Below are 17,161 nucleotides of genomic sequence, written 5' to 3'. Positions count from 1 at the left end.
GCACTTAAAGCTAGGATTCAGCCTTTCCTTTCCTTAAGGGCTAGGTGTGTTGGTAAACAGTCCTGAGAACCAACTGGGAACTGTTGCTATGAGTTTAGACAAAATATCTTCCAAAACAATTATGCAAGGCCGAAAGGAAAACATCCTTAACTTTATTGGAAGTAGTGCTAGTTGCCATAATTCATTCTCTATATCATAATATTTTTTTTCAAGCTTGCAGTAACATGTTGTGCTTGTGCCTTTCAATGTTGGTAATTAAACCAGTGAGGAAGCACCCAAGATAGTGCAATCTGTATCTGTAATGTGGATCGGGAGTTCTATTCTGGTTTTGGGTTTGTGTTGGTGGGGTTTTTGTGGGTTTGTTTTTTTTTTTGTTTGTTTGTTTTTTTTACCTCTGACTTGTGTAAGGACTTCTTAAATCTACTTTAAACAGTGTTAAATGATCATGTTGTGTTTTATTTTCAGAGTTTCTTTCAAGTTGACAGACTTGGTCTAGAATAGTAACAAATAACATGTAACTTTCATGAAATATTAACCAAAAATGGTTTGGGCCAATGGAGCCTCTGCATAGAAGTTTGGGCACATGTCTCGGCTTGCCCAGCTTTGCTTACTTTTGGAAGCATTTTCCCACAGTTATCGGTGAATGAAATGGAATCCTAGTCTGCTTTGAATATGAAACATATTTAGGCTATATTGCAAGCCAGTGTCCATCACAAACTAGGTTTTCATTCAGAGGCTGCATGCTGTGTCCAGTCGTGAGAAAGCAGTCTGCTTCAACTCTTTCTTTTCTTTTTTTTCTTCTTTTTTTTTTTTTCTCTCTTCTTAAGGAATTTGAGGTCTGCCATACACTTGCACCTTGTAGCAGCTTACTCTCAGAACTGTATTTTGGTTTCTGTTACAGAAAAGGTGTTAAGCGCTGCAAACCACAAATGAGCAGACTGTGACTGAGCGCAGATACAATTAAGAAGAAATAAACCTTACGATACACAGCTTCTATGGCAAAGCATAGAAACCCTTAATAGAGAGTTTTTATTTGTTCTATTATTGTTCTGCTCACCAGAAAGATGTTACACTTATTACCTCATTTATAGTTATTATTATACTTCTTACTTTTCAAGTCTTATTTTTTTCTTATTTTTCCTCAGCTTTTTTTTTTCCCGAGAGGGGGTCTTTTGTTTTGTTTTTGAATCATTCTCTGAGTTTGGATATGGCTGGCTAAGTGGCAATTTTGAAAGATACAGCCTGGATAATAATATCTCAGCGTAGAGCTGGGGGAGGAGAAGATGTTTTAATGGCTCTTGTTCTCAAGTTAGGATTGAAGATAAAGGTGGCTTAGATGTAATAGCTGGCATCTTTCCAACCCATGGAGTCACTTCAGTTAGCTTATGCTTATGATTATTATTACTGGAGTGCTAGCGAGCTCATTGGCAGATTAGTGCGTCTGTAAATGTGACACGGGGTGGATAGTGCCTCTTCCCTTTCCCTGCTCTTCCAAATAGTCTGATCTTAGCCTTTGTTTTACAATGCTTCTCTCTCACCCCACCCCCTTCCCATATCCATCAGTTCTTCCCTCAGTTACCTGATACTTGTGGGAGCTGCGATGGCCCTCATGCAGACAAAGCTTTCAAAGGGGGTGCTGAAAAGCAAAGTCCCTAGAGATTGCGCTGTCAAGGCAGAGCACAGTAATCTTAGCAACACTCCTTGCTTTCAGGATGGTTGGGGGAAGGGACATCAAGACTACTTTTCTGTAACTAAAATTCTTTTGAAGCAGTTTTTGAGGGTGGGGGTTTGGTTTTGGGTTTTTTGATGCTACTATGCTAGCCCGGTGTTTTCTGTCTTCCGTGCGCAATTCTTCCACACATGCTTTATTGTGGCTACAGCATAGTGTCAAACGCTGTACTTCCTGGTTAAGTACATAAGATGCTTTAATGATGACAAAGATGAGCTATCCAAGGTGAAAGGTCTTCTAAGTCAGACTGGATAAGGTAGCTTATGGGGTTTCAAGAAGATCATGTTTGTCTCAAGTATAATCTATTACCTATTTATGCTTTCAAGTATTCCATTTTAGGCAGAGACCAGGATTTTTCTTTTTAATTAAAATTGTTGTGGTTGGTTTTTTTTCTTACAGTCATGTGTGGCTTTGAAACTAACTCTTCTTTCTCTTTTGCAGAGATCCTACACATTGCTTGTTGAGGCATGGGATTACAATGATAATTCTACTAGTAAGTATTCATTCCGCCGGTTTACTTAGTTCAGACACCTTGATTTCCTGTCCATTGAAAGGCCTTTGGTAGTCTAACCAGCTCACTGTGAAGTAGAGCATGAGGAGAGGGAAAAGCTCTCCCCCAGACAATTTGGAGCAACTACTCCAGGCTCTGCAGCAGCCTGTCTCCCTCACGTTGCCTGTAGAGGGTGAGTAGCTTGCTCACCTAGGCACCAACGGTTTGATGCCTAAAAATAGATGCTGTTAATTCCCTCTTTCTCCTTAGGGAGAATAAAAGCAAAGGGGTTTCTTCAGGGGTTTTTGTTTGGATTTTTTTTTTTTAAAATTGGGAGTCATATTCAGAAGCCTAAGTCTTGTTGGCTTGGGACCTCTCTATAAACTGTGTACTTCTCAAAACTGAACATGCTGCTTTAAAAAAAAAAAATCTCCATAAGACTTGGTACAGATATCCATCTAATGACTGTAGATGAGAAACAGGAGTGACTACCAGCTCTTCCTTGGGAGCTGGATGTCTAGGGATTTATATTCAGGGGCTGAAAAATATTTACCAGACACCATCTGGTAGAGCTGGCTGGAAATCAAGGGTGGGAATCTTTCGCCTGGAATGTCTTTGGTTGGTTTCAGAAACTTTCTGCTAAGCTTTTCCTGTTGGCTAGACGAAGCTGTGTAGAGTCTCTTGGTGTATGAGCTGTTCTGCTTATTGCCTACTGTTACTGAAGTAGGTGGGCAAAATTAGCTCTATTTTCAATCTAAGGCTTTAGTAGTGTGTGGTAAAAGCCACAGGGGAAAGTATGAATCTGAACTCATAAACCTTTTGTTGACACAACAAGCCTTTTCCTTCAACAAGGAAGCAGCAGCATTGTGGCTTGTCTTACACAAATCTTATAACAGCTTCTTGTAGTCTGCTTCGGAATGCCAGGTGACAGCCACACAGTAATGAAATGGACTTCATGCTTCATGAAAGAAAGGACTTGTAGAAATGTGCACAGTGCTGTGGTTTTATGTCTTAATTGGTGAAGAGTACGCTGCTTGGGAATGGCCTTTGAGTCTGGGAACCTTTCTGCGCAGATCTGCTCTTTAATTTTTGTTTAACATACATGCGATGTCCTGTTAGTTCCAGAAAAGAAGTTGTCCATTGCAGGTGATTCATGTGACCTGTCAGTGATAGCCAGGGTTTGCTTTACAACCAGCCACATTCAACATTGTTGCAGTACCTGTGATTTCAGGCCCTACCCCAGCACAGTCATGGAGTGGTGGCTGGGAGACTTCTGGGCTCTTGACTATGGAGTGGTTTACGCAGGAGCAGAAAATAGATTGCTGCAGCAGCAGGGTTGTATGGAAGATGCCTGAATTCAAAATGAAGGTCTTGTTTACAGTAGGATCTGAGAGTTTTTTCAGACTGGGTCTCTGCCACTTTTACTATTATTAGATCTCATCTTTTTTCATGAAACAACTGCATTTCCAAAGCTACACAATGAACCCTTTCTTTGCTTTCATGTTCTGGAAGTACAATTGTCTTCAGACAAAATTGCCTCATTTCTCAGCAGTGCATTTGACCAAGTGCAGACATGTTCTTACATATGTTCCTGATTTGCATTCCTGCTCTAGCTTTGCTGTCACATATCCATCTGTAGGTCACTTCAGTCACTGTATTGCACAAAGCTTTTCCTTTGTACCTCATTGCTTTACTTACAGTCAGCTTTCCCATTAGCTGAAGAATAAGTCTTGAAGACCTAGTTAAGGAAATCATTAGAACTAAACAATTGTCATCATATAACGTGATGAGTATTTTTTTGATGTCCAGGATTTTCTTTTACCCTAATTACCACTGAATTGTAAGGACTCTCTGAGAGCTCTCAAAAAAAAAAAAAAAAAAAAAAAAAAAAGTGGGTTTAGTAGGCTTTGTAAGTTTTCAATAGCTCTAGCATCCTCTGATCAATGCAGTCGTTAGAGGAGATCCTAGAGTGGATGCTTCCTTCCCCCTGTACATTCCACTCCTCCTACGTTCCCTTTACCACATACTCTTTCTTGTCTCACTTCCAAGAGCGGCTTGCAGTTAAATTCTGGTCCTGTTGAAGTTGATGAGAATAGTTTTTGTTGGAGCCAAGATTCAACTTAAACGGTTTTCTTACTCTGGTTCTTGTCTAGATGCCATCTTGCTACCGTCGCTTCATACGTAAAGCTAATGGGGCTGACATTGCATCTCGAACTATGTCAAAGAGCTATTGTAAATTACTGGTATCAGTTGCATGTGAATTCCAGTCAGGCATAAGAGACTTCAGCACAATGTAAACCAAGCCATAGCTGGAAGCTGTCTGAAACAAAGACTTTCAAAAATAACTGTGGTGTCCTTGGCCACCCAAACTGCTTGGAGGGGTCTGGGCTTTTTTTGTTGTTGTTTGCTTCCTGATGCTGCATAGTTATAATTTCCAGAAATTGGAGCACTGAAAAGCAAAGGTGGGCAGTCAAAATAGCTAATTTCCCTGTGGCTAAAAACTTTGATACAGTTGCCCACCGAATAAAAAGACCGATTAATAGCTTTGAAGTGTAGCCGCAAAAAGGGAATGAAACCAACAAACTCTCTGACAGCGAAGTGCAGCGTGGAAGCTAAAGATGTACAGAAAGCCTCTCTCTTCCACTTCATCAATTTCTAATTGGTTAGTGTTTCCTCTAACCTTTCTATCAAAGCATGGGCTTCTGAGTCAGATGATGTCCGGGGAGTTAGGAAGATCGCTTTCTGTCAAGCCTGGCTGACCGCTTCTTTTTATTTACTTAACCAGTCTGCTGCTTTGGGATTGCTTACTATAAAACTTAAAACATTGTTGGAGCAGGCTAAGAATGGAAGAGTTGTTGCAATGCCTTCCCCGAAGTCTGGGTCAGCAGACTTGTGTAAGTGCGTACTGACAGGTGGGAATAGGGAAGGGTGGAGAAATTTTTGTACAAGAAGGAACATGCCAATACTTCATTGTGAAAACTGTGGGTGATGGCTAATGGAAAGGGTTCTTGAGTCCGTGAGACCTTACTTGAATTTAAATGTATGGTGGTAGCTTTATAATGTGTATCAAATGAAAGGCATTTTAGCCATGATCCAAAGGGAAATCGCAGCTGGTTTTCATCTGGGCCCTTAAAAAAATAAAGTCCAGCGGACTAATAAGGATGTTTCCATTTGAGTTCAGCCTGTGGTTAAGGGCTCAAAAGAGCCGGTGGCTGGAGTGAGATGTCATAGACGTACAGCAAGGACATGCTTCCTAATGAGCTGGCAGATAGGGGAAGAATGATAGACCAGAGGCAAGAGGAAAGATCTCTTTTCCAAGGCGACTATTTTTCTGGTGCCAAGGACTGAAATAGCTGTCAGTGGTATGTTCCCAACGGGGAACAGGAAAAGACTAGAAAAGCAAGAGCGTGTTTGTGGAGGGGGGGTGGTTTGCAAAACTAAATTGAGTGTCATTCCCCTTTTCTCCTGCCACTTACAGGAGAAAAGGATAGAGTTGTTTTACTCGCAAGAAACAGGATGTCTTTATGCACAGACTCGTATTTGGGGAAATGCATTTGCTTTCCAACTGTGCTGTAGATCGGGGTGTAATCTTGGCAAGTGCAGCAAAGCCATCTCCAGCACGCATGAGTGGAACTATAATCGCTTGACTAGCCCCATTCAAGGCGAATAGATATGCATCTGCTTAAGTACCTTTTAGAATTAGTCAGTAATCTTGTTGATGAGATCTAAGAGCCTTACACCTGCACGGTACAGGACATGATATTGCTCTGGATATACCAGTATGGAAAAGTCCTTAGGCATCTACATTACTTGTGAATGGGATTTAAATTAATAAAGGCCTGCATGCATTTGAAAGTCTTACACATAGATGTGGGGTTGGGGGCTCAGTGCCAGTGAATAATAAAAACTGATTTAAATGGAAAATGTTATAGAACCAGAAATACTAGAAGGTGAATAAGAAGTTGTTGCCCTTAATTTCACACTGTAAACACTTAACGAATGCTGTAGTCTGGAGCAAAGAATAGCCCCCAAAATGGCTAAATGCTTACAATGTGTGTGTATTGACACTTTCCTGTGGTTGTGCAGCAAGTGCTTTGACTTAACTTTATTCAAAACTGTAGGCAAGCTGGCAGGATCTAGTAGTGAATTGATAATGGGTATCTGAGGCTTGAGAAGCCTGTTTGGAAGTTCTTTTTGAAAGCTACAAATCAAAGTTCCTTAGCAATACATTTAAAGGTATTTTAGATGGAAAAACTGCCCGTGTGTCATCTTAAGCTTGATGTAGCTACTTCATTAGTCTTCAGCTCTGCCTTATGTAAAATCCCCAAACTTTCCTTTGTAATTGTTGGAAGAACAAGCTGAACATAAGTATGTTTGAATTCTTAACACTTGAATGTGCCAGTACTTCACACGCTGTTTTCTAACACATCATTGGCAAACTGCCCTTCTACCTAAAATTCTTCTGTCGCTGGATTATGCTCCCATATACAGAACAGTGTAGCCTGGTACTTATTTTTGTTTTTGTACTATGTCTGCAAGGGTATTTTGGCTGTTTTATGATAAACTTTCACTCGGCAGTCAAGTGCTTGCTAGCAGCAGGTTGTAAGGCAGTGTCAGATCATTTAAGTCACAAGACCTGGACTACAAAGTGAAATACCACAGATATATACAATGTTCCGAGCTAATGTGAAATATTATTATTTCAAGGCATAATTTAGACAGTTGTAGGGCTCTAAAAGCCAGAAGACTTTTGCTGGAACTAAATGTCAAGTACAAAGTCTAAACTTTGAAATGCTCTATAGAGAGAAGCGGGATCTATAGCACATATATGCAGTAATTTGAGTTCTCTGCTTGGAGCTCTGGTAGTTTTGAATTTTTAGTGTCAGCTAACATCTGAAGAGAGAACTTCCATGGTATTTCTCAGCCAAAACCCAGTGAGATCACTGATGTCATCTGAATGCCGGAGTTGCTAGTTTTCAATTTAGTGTTTACACCAGAGTCCCAGAAGGCTGTAAACCTTTTGCGGTGCTTATGTTCAGTTTGTAGACATTGCTTTATTAGGCTATTGTAATATGATGTTTTCATAAATATTCCAGTTAAAAAACAAAACTAGTACCGTCAATGGAGGAGCCTGGAAAACTACATTATGTACCATTCTATTGGAGCTAGAAGTAAAAGCAGCTGAATTTTCTTTAATCACGAACTGTGTGATTCTTATTGGATGTCCTTACACTGCAAAAGGGATAAGTGATTGGCAGTAACCTAACAGTCCCTTTTGATTTCAAGCTTTGTTCAGTTTGATAATGCTGCATGTGTGTTTCAGTTAATGGTTTATAGCTCCAGGGCAGCCTTATCTTACTCTCTAAAACAGAAAATTAATAAAACCAACTGGCTGCCTCAGAGAGTCTTGCCTGCGAAGCTAGAGGGCTGTGATGTGGGAGGTAGCGATACCTAAACGAAGTTTTAACTCTGACATCTCTTCTGACTTCTAGATCCTGATCGCGTTATTGAGAAGGCATCCCACTCTGGCATGATCAATCCAAGCCGTCAGTGGCAGACTTTGAAACATAACGCAGGAGTTGCCCACTTTGAGTATCAAATCCGTGTGACTTGTGCAGAACATTACTATGGCTTTGGCTGCAACAAGTTTTGTCGACCAAGAGATGACTTCTTCACTCACCATACCTGTGACCAGAACGGCAACAAAACGTGCTTGGAAGGCTGGATGGGACCAGAATGCAACAAAGGTTTGTGACGAATGCTCGACCCCCAAATGATCAGCGGGGTTGGATAGGATTTGAGTGCATTGTATCCAGGTTGCAATTCAGTGGTCAGTTTGTGCAGACAACAGGGCTAAGGACTGATGGGACAGCGACTAACTCTTTACACAGAGAACTAGGGGCAGGAGAAGACTAGTTTCTGCCTTGTTTTAAAATCTTGGAGAGATCTGACAAGTACTGGGCACTTAGCAGATGTGTTCTTTCTCTGATTATCCACATTTTTGCCCTTGGGAAGAAAACCCAGCCCATTGACTTCAATGGGAGTTCTGCTGCTGACTTCAAAAAGGATTTCCCCTTTGGTGCAGAACTTCAAGACAAGCAGGAAGGAGAGACTTGTTTTAGAGCTGACCTGGCAAGTGTAAAGCTTTGGTGTTTGAAAAGTCCCAGGCTGTTTGTTCTACCTGAGATGATGTTTAACATGTTTATTAGGGAATGGCAACTTCCTAGGTAATTTCAGAAGGAGAAAGCAGGACTCTGAGTAGGAACAGACTATCAGCATGTCTTGCTGACTGAGTTTACCTGCAATTTGAATCGATGCTCATCTTAATATCTTGTCTGTTCAGAGATACAGCTCAAAAGTAAATCCAGAGTAGTTAAAAGTTGCTTTGCATTAGATGTAAAGCCAGGGAGGGTGGGCCAGTTCCCCTGCAAAAGACAGAGAAAGGAAACCTGTGGACTCGAAGTGACTTGAGCTCTCTAAGGCGAGACGGTTTCTCTTGGATAGAAACAACTCCTTGAACAGCACTAGGTACGATTCCTCCGCAAAGGTAGCGGATAGATTTCCTGTCACAGGGAGCCACCTACCTTGGTTTTCCTTCCAGTAGACTTGATACGAGAGACTTGTTAAAACCCTGGATTTAGTAGGATTACAATGCTGGTTAGAGATTAAAACATTCCCACGAGTGTGAAGATGCAGGAAGCAGGCAGCATGCTGATTACTCTTCTTTTCTGTTTTAACAGCTATTTGTCGTCAGGGATGTAGCCCCAAGCATGGTTCTTGCACAATTCCAGGAGAGTGCAGGTAAATGCTCCCTCTCCCTCCTTGTTTCCCCCCACTTCCCCAAATAATTAAACAACTGATGCTAAACACAAGAGGATTGGGGAGGGAGGGTGTTTTTGGAGTCGTGTTTTTTTGACCAAGGCACATTATTCATGCTGACTTGCCTAGAATAAGGGGGGAGCAGGCTTTTAATGCACTGATAATTTTAAGAAGCTTTTGGGTTGTGAAATGGTGGCACTGGAGGGGAGGGGGGTATGGGATAAATCGTGTGAATGCTGCCTAATGAGCACTAACTAATTGTTTCTGCATAAATAGTGCAAATGTTTTGTGGGTATGTGTGTTTTTTCCAACAGCCTGATTAATAGGCTTTTTCAGCTACAGGCTTGAAGTACAGCGTGGCTTTTCTCTCCTCTTCTCCCTTTCACTCTTTACCCCTTCCTCCCTCCCACCCCCTGGTTTCTTCCATCAGTAGGCAAAAGTCAAGCATTCTTTAGAATGGGATTAGTTAAATCTCTCGGTTCCTTTACCATTGTGAGCCAGGCTCCGAGTGCTGAGAGGTTAATAGCTGGGATGAAATCTTGTCAGTAGGCTCCGATGAATGCAGAATTTTGCTCCCATGCTTTGAAGTCCGTTCTGTCCTGGCAAGGAGACAATGAAAAGCAGAGTTTCTCCATAACCCAGCAATTAAATATTTGGAATGCCTCAAAATATACAGCATATATTTACAGCACAGGGAGGTTTTCTCCCTTACTAATAGAGGGTTAATGGATATTAAATGTGGACATTCTTTATCAACAAACTGGTTGTAAGTTGCTTCATGTAACCTTTTATCATATCTGTTTACATGCGATAGGGAACTGAGGGCTTCTGAGGTTACAAAATGTTGATATTGATCCTGTGTAGGAAGGGTTAAAAGTGAAGCTTGGGTATTCACGAATAAAACACAGAAGTATGAAGGAACAGAAAGTAATTTTTCTGCCTAACAAACATATTGGTGGATTCTCTATTGCTGGAAACTTTTGCATGAAGTGGACTGCTTTTCTTTCCAGATAAGCTGTAGTTCAAACAAGAATGAAATCTGGGGTGTCTGACAGACTATATCATATAAGAAGTCAGCCTAAACAGTCACAGTGGTTCATTCTTTCTCTCTGTCCCACTAATCTATGCTTCAAAAACCAAACAAAAAAATCAGCAAGGAACGTTCTGCAAGTAAGGTAGGAAGTAACTTCTCATCCTCCACAAGAGACACGGCAAAGTGAAAGTCAAGCCACAGGATGGGCTGCTGTAGGTTGTTCAGGGATTTTAATGTTTAGCAGCACTGATATAAGCTGGTTAACCCCCAGAACACCAAATCTAAATCTTTTTTTAATTAAAAAAAGAAAAAAGCCTAGCAAGTAGTAGAAAGTATCGGGGGCCAGATGGCGAGAGGAGTGTATCAGTCAAGGCTACCAGTGATTTGTGCTTCTGTCATCAGAATAAACATGCCTTGTAGGGTTGCTGTCTCCTAGTCAGAACAACAGGCTTTGTTTCCAGATTTTTTTCTTTCCTTTCTCTTTCTAAGTCTCTTACCTCCCACTCGCTGCCCAGACATGCGCTAGTGCTCTTATTTACTTAAGGTGCAACTTTCCCACACTTGATTTGCATAGTCTTGAAACAATGCTGTCCTTCTGGTGCTTTCAGATAACTTCTGCTTGCCAAGTTAGACCAATATCTTTAAAGTGAACACAGAAACAAGATTTTATTTTCTTTTAAGTTTTGATGAGTCATATAGGCTGTATGTTACAAATGCAACAGAGTTTAAAAATAACGTCCCAGCAGAAACTGCTCTGGGTTCTGGTACAATAGACAACTTGCAAACATTCTTAAAATATCCTTTTCCCTTTTGGTGCGAGTCACTTTCTTTAATGCAGGCCAGCCAACAAAACCATATTTACTCATGAATCACTATACAAGGAAAGTTAACTTTAAATTTCTCATGAGAAACTGCTGCATACATATTATTAAACAAGAATTATTACCATGAATCTTTTTCTGGAATTGATATCTAACTTTTTTTTTAAATGCCCATAGCCTTATCCAATTTTGTTTGTTACCCTTTGAAGCCGATGTTTGAAGAAAGTCATATCTTTGGCTCTAAAGCTCATGGCTTTTTTTCTGTGTGTTGGGTTTTTTTAATTACTTGTTTCTCTTTACACTTGCTTTAAAGAAAACAAAAAAACCACCCCTTTGATTTGGCAGAAAGGAGTAAAATTCTCGATTTGGATACCTGTTTTTGCAGGTGAGGTCCCTTTAGTTTTGCTTGTGTGCAAGCTCACAGGCAAGTTGCTTTGAATGCAATACAAATTAAAAGGGTATGTTCCTAAATTCTGATCTTTGTGCATTCTTATGATATTCCCTATACAGAAGGATTTTCCAAGAGCTACTTGAGAGAGGTTGTTTTGCCTCATCTGGTTTTCTTTCATGTTCTTTGCACACAAAGACACATAAGTTAGACTAGCTTTTTTTTTTTTAACAGACCAACTAATAAGAATTTCCCATTGACTTTGAATAGGCTGCTATTGAAATAGCTATTTAAAAAAAAAAAAACAGTTAATTAGGATGCAGTTTGTCACCTCAGATTTTTAGAAGGGAAGTCGGACTTACCACTAGCTGTGTGTGATTACCCAGTGGATAGATCCTTCTAGCTTTTTCCCATGAGAAGAAATCGCCAGTAGAAGAGTGGTGGGGGGTTTTATAAATAGAAAGCTTAGCTGACTTCTGTACAGATGAGGTTTGTTTTCATAATTTAGTGACAGCTTAGTGCATAATTGCTGCTGATCAATTACTCTCAGGACCTGTTAATGAAATACAGTACCTCAACAAACCCTTGCTTTTCATTTTCAACTTGTTTTCCTTGTTTCTATCTATAGATCCACTTTCATTTGAAGAATGCTTGGTCTGCCTTGCTAGTGAGAACTAAATGAAAGCCAAAATGAGCTTTCCCTTAAGGGGACTTTACTTTAAAAGAACATCTTCCTTTTAAGTACAGAATTCAGGTAGCTCATTGATAGTGGCAATAAATAATTTAAATAATAATAAATTCTTCTCCAGACATGAAATTAACGTTTCTCACAATTGGATATGTTTTAGTTATTCCCTGAGAAGAGGTTAGCATAAATCAAACTCTGAAATACACTGACAACTGATCTTCTTTGAACACATGTCAAATCCTGATGTGTGCTGTTTTCTTTCATATCTCACTGTGGCCCAGTCCATACTTGCTGTGTGTCTTCTAGTTCAGAACAAGGTTAACTTCCCATAGAGCAGAGAACTCCTAACGCTTTGCTACTGCATTGCCGAGGGCTCGGAGTTGGTGTTTATGGTTTTGTTTGTCTTCCTGCAAACCCAGCATGGCTGAAATGCCTGGAACCTTGTATTGATGAGGATCTCTGGATCACTGTTGTTTCCACTGACTTTTTCTCTCCCCCCTCGATTTATAAAGCACCCTGTCAAAGTCCAGCGATTGATTTGTAGTGCACACCCACCCTCTCTGCCACATTTGTATGAGGCTCCAAAAGAGTATTATTGTGCTGAATGGCCTCATGCTGGTTCTCTCAGAACAGTTATTCTTTTGTCAGGAGGCTGGCCACAGAGACCTTGGCAAAACTACTAAAATGTTTGTTTACAAGAAACCATCAAACCAACCTTGAATAGCTTCTCCCCTCCTCTTGTCCTGCCCTTCTCCCCCACCTCCCCAGTCTTTCTCCAAGCTTTGGAGTTCCACACTCTACACAGAGCAATTCTAACGGGTTTTTGGTTTGTTTCCCTGTTCTGATTTTCTTTTTTTTTTTTTTTCTTTTTCTTTTTTTTCTTTTTTAAATGAAGGTGTCAGTACGGATGGCAAGGCCAGTACTGTGATAAGTGCATTCCACACCCAGGATGTGTCCATGGCACTTGCATTGAACCATGGCAATGCCTCTGTGAAACCAACTGGGGTGGTCAGCTCTGTGACAAAGGTATGCTTATCTTATGGATAGCCAAGTATAACACTTGAATTTTAACACTGGCAGACTTAGCAAGGAGAGAGTGCACGCGAGACTGAGTGAGCGAGCCTCCTGAAACGTGGTGGAAGTTTTTTGTCCTTCAGCTGCTTAGTGTTGTCTTCTCTGCTGTTCTCGCATTGTTAGCATGTGTGCTTAACTTTTCCCTGTCCTGTCCTACTCTTGTGTGCGGATGTATTCTGTGAGGGCTCTACAATAATGGAACAAAGCATGCATGTGGTGATGTTCCTGTTCTTTTTCAACCATGGCTTTAATGCTGCTCACCTCTTGCAGATCTGAACTACTGTGGAACCCACCCACCCTGTTTGAATGGTGGTACCTGCAGCAACACTGGCCCTGATAAATACCAATGTTCCTGCCCTGAGGGCTACTCAGGACAGAACTGTGAAATTGGTAAGCGTTTGATGCAGCTGCTGAGCTGCCACTTGGCAGTTAATTCTTGCCAGCTTTTAGTGGCTGGTTTTGGATATATTTCATGAGGTTGGGGCAAAGTCAATTTCTAATATTAATTATGATGTCAGGGCTAGCTACAAAGATCCAGTCTTGCTTGTTCATGCTTCATCATGAACAGTTGGTATCTCTGAACATCAGCCTTCTGCTCACCGGAGAGATCACTACAAGTTACCTTGTCTGGCTCTCACTCAAACAGGCGCGAGTCAGTGTGGTGATGAGTTTAGCACGGAAGATGACTTCCTGCTGGCTAGTAGCTTTTTGATTCACAGTTCTCACAGGAGTGCAATACATCAAGAGTCATGATGGTGTATGGAGGGAGCAGGGGGTGGCTTCTGGTGATATTGCTGTTGTCTCTACCGTGATGTACTTCTGTCCCGGTGCAGCGGAGCACGCCTGCCTCTCTGATCCTTGTCACAACGGAGGAAGCTGCTTAGAGACGTCTACAGGATTTGAATGTGTGTGTGCGCCTGGCTGGGCTGGACCAACTTGCACTGATAGTAAGTTCTTTCGAAAGTGAATTAAAAATGTGCTAGTTTGCTCTTTTAGATCAGTCTTTCTAATCCCTGATAAACTTACAGGGCAGCCTACTTAACCTTTCCCAGCTTTATTTAGCATTGGTTCTTGGCAGCCATTTATACCACTGCGCGCTCTCTTCTCCTTTGCTTGTACCAAGGTTTTTGTTAAATGCCAGGGGAAAGAATAGCTAATGGCTTCTTGAAAGAAGCAGAACACTGAATTTTTGTAGCATTCTGGCAAGTTGTTTAAAACACTGTTTTTAGAGATTTGCTGGATCAAAATCTGACTTCCACTTGCAAAAAGGCCACAGGTGTAAACTTCTTCCCCTGTGCTTTGAAACCCCTTTCACACTACTGTTATTTTTAAAGGAGGCTTTTGCTGAAATCAGAGTAGACCTAGAAATTCCAAGTAGAAGTCCTCTTTTTCTGTTCCTCAGGGCAAATCCTAGTAGCAGCAACCGTTTATCAAATTTGTCAGTTACTGACATTGCCTGTTCAGTAACAGAGCTAAGCCTCTCCTTACTCTGCATTACAGATATTGATGATTGTTCTCCAAATCCCTGTGGTCATGGAGGAACTTGCCAAGATCTAGTTGATGGATTTAAGTGTATTTGCCCACCTCAGTGGACTGGCAAAACATGCCAGCTAGGTGAGAACTGCTTTTCTCTTCATCCAGTGTTGCTCTGGGAGGGGGGAGATAAACGCAAGAGGGATCACAGTCCAGCAGGCAAGGCCAATCATGCCCTTTGCTTTAGGCATGTTTACGGTTCCAAAGCCTATGGACGTATTCTGGCACATTGAGAATATTAAGTGTCGGTGTTTGCAGGACTGGGGTCTAGGACAGTCTCAAAGCATAGAGCGGCTTTCTTCTGTCGTCGTTTTGCTGATGCATGCTAGCAGTTGAAGGAAATAGTTAACTAAGCCAAACAGACATACTTTAAACCGTAAATGAACTGAAGTGGGGAGGGTGCGTGTGTATGCCTTCCAGTCCCGCCCCCACATGTATTTCTTCCTTTAGCCTGTGAGAAAGTTGCTGTATGGCTTCAGCCATGTCAACTCCTCCGACCAAGGAGTTCACAGCTGGGTTCCAAAATGTGGATGATCTCACGAAGAATGAGCTGTCTGCATTCTTTACACAACACACTAATCCCAATGACCAGGCTGCAGCGCTCCTCCTTCAGAATGTTCAGTTGAGATGTGCGTGGGGGGGGGGGAAGTTGCTCTTAATGAGTGGCTGGGTAATTATCAAATAATTAGCATAGCCTCTATGTTCTAATTGCAGAGAAATTGAAAGAGCCTTCAGAGACTGATGTATGATTTGACTTTTGTTCGTTCAAGTCACCCTAATCCATGCTGTACGTTACAAGTTCCTCTTAGATCTGAATGAAGTGCTGATTATTGCTGTGAAAACCGGCTGTAGGCTTTTTTTTTTCCCCTTCTCCCTCCTGCCCTACAAGCCCTGCATTTGGTCATTCACATTGTTTTTTTCAGATGCGAATGAATGTGAGGGCAAACCCTGTGTCAATGCCAACTCCTGCAGGAACCTGATTGGCAGCTACTATTGTGACTGCATTACCGGCTGGTCTGGCCACAACTGTGATATAAGTAAGTGTCTATATCCTTGGGTTTATTAAAAGCCAGTTTTGTGTGTGTGTGTGTGTATGTATATATGCCACTGAGTTCTAAGCTCAGATTTAAACATCAGGCAGAGTCCCAGCGGCTGATGTTTTTAGAAAGGGAGTAGTTGGTGTGGAATGAAAATACACAATTTTATCAAACTCATTAGTCCATAACATAGCTATATTCTGATAAAGTGACTAAAACAATGATGTGAAGTTTCACTGCCTCTAGTAGAAGAATCACGAAAGGTTCCCACCCATTATAATAACCTTATCTCAAGGAAGGCATGCCGGAAACTTGACAAAAGGTTTATCTGGCTGCAGTTTTAGAGAGACTTGAACTCTGTATCTACTGTAAATATATTTTTGCCTTCTAACCACGCTAATTTTATTACAGATATTAACGACTGTCGTGGACAATGTCAGAATGGAGGATCCTGTCGGGTGAGCCATTCTTGTTTTATTTTGGTCTCCCTGAGACTTGCAACAGTAACTAAAACACTTGAGTCTGAACACAAATAGTGTGGAAAATAGCAATTAGCTGGTATAAATTGTCATTTCTTTGAGTTGGGGGGAGGGCCTATGTCATGCTACAGCATGTCGGGGTATGTCTGTAGAACAGCAAGGGCAAAAAATATAACTGCACTAAATGACTCATTTTCACTGCCAGTGTCACCAGTGAACGGGCTGGTTGTTGTGCAGGCTACCTACTGTCAATGTAGATACTCCACTTCAGAATGTGGATTAATGTATCCTGCCTGGAAATTAAGAACAGAAGCCAGTACTGGTGTGTGTCTGTATTTTTTTCCCCCTAAATATTCTTGCTTTGTTTGGACATAGTAGAGATATATTTTTTTTAGACTGTCGTCTTTTTTTCTTTTTTTTCATTCTTTTTTTTCTTTTTTTTTCTTCTTTTTTTTCTTTAATAAGAATATATCAAGAGGGAGAAAAAAAACCTTAACTCTAAATTTTCTTGTTCCTTCCCAGGACTTGGTTAATGGTTATCGGTGTATCTGTTCACCTGGCTATGCAGGAGATCACTGTGAGAAAGACATCAATGAATGTGCAAGTAACCCTTGCATGAATGGGGGTCATTGCCAGGATGAAATCAATGGATTCCAATGTCTGTGTCCCGCTGGTTTCTCAGGAAACCTCTGTCAGGTAAGAAGCATGGGTGAAAGGCAGGCCCTCAGCCAGTGGCGTTTCTACCAGCACCCTGGATCTGTACACTGAATGCCTTGCATCCAGTGAACCATAGTATAAAGTTGTACTTGATATCGCTGTCAGTCTGCCAAGAAAGTGCTTGATTAATATATATTGGGGGGGAAAAAAGAAACCAACAAAAACCCCTGACGGGCTGCTGAGGATTCTTTTTGTTAAACAGACTGCAAGTGTTTTGCATGTCAGGTTTTGTTGCGCGCTAACTATTAACTTTCAGTGGCTGTTTAATATCAAGAGTGCTGTCTGCTGAAATAGTTGCAAGTCTAACTAAACTCTGTGCATTATGAACAATTCATTGAGGCAGCAGATAAAAA

The 17,161-nt window shown here is 41.2% G+C and overlaps 1 protein-coding gene across 1 annotated transcript in view; it reads left to right on the top strand.

The window, feature by feature from the left end:
* JAG1 (jagged canonical Notch ligand 1) overlaps positions 1–17,161 on the top strand; it is a 36,712-nt gene that overhangs the window by 10,458 nt on the left and 9,093 nt on the right. Inside the window, exons 3-12 of the mRNA XM_050894215.1 lie at positions 2,171–2,222; positions 7,712–7,966; positions 8,960–9,020; positions 12,864–12,994; positions 13,313–13,432; positions 13,876–13,989; positions 14,543–14,656; positions 15,499–15,612; positions 16,024–16,070; positions 16,614–16,787. Of these exons, the coding sequence (XP_050750172.1) occupies positions 2,171–2,222; positions 7,712–7,966; positions 8,960–9,020; positions 12,864–12,994; positions 13,313–13,432; positions 13,876–13,989; positions 14,543–14,656; positions 15,499–15,612; positions 16,024–16,070; positions 16,614–16,787 (1,182 nt within the window). The remainder of the gene's footprint in view (positions 1–2,170; positions 2,223–7,711; positions 7,967–8,959; positions 9,021–12,863; positions 12,995–13,312; positions 13,433–13,875; positions 13,990–14,542; positions 14,657–15,498; positions 15,613–16,023; positions 16,071–16,613; positions 16,788–17,161) is intronic.

Source organism: Gymnogyps californianus, chromosome 3 (genome assembly GCF_018139145.2).
Source record: "Gymnogyps californianus isolate 813 chromosome 3, ASM1813914v2, whole genome shotgun sequence".
Taxonomy (NCBI): domain Eukaryota; kingdom Metazoa; phylum Chordata; class Aves; order Accipitriformes; family Cathartidae; genus Gymnogyps; species Gymnogyps californianus.
The sequence above is the reverse complement of the archived record's forward strand: the minus strand, read 5'-3'. Positions and strand labels throughout refer to the sequence as shown.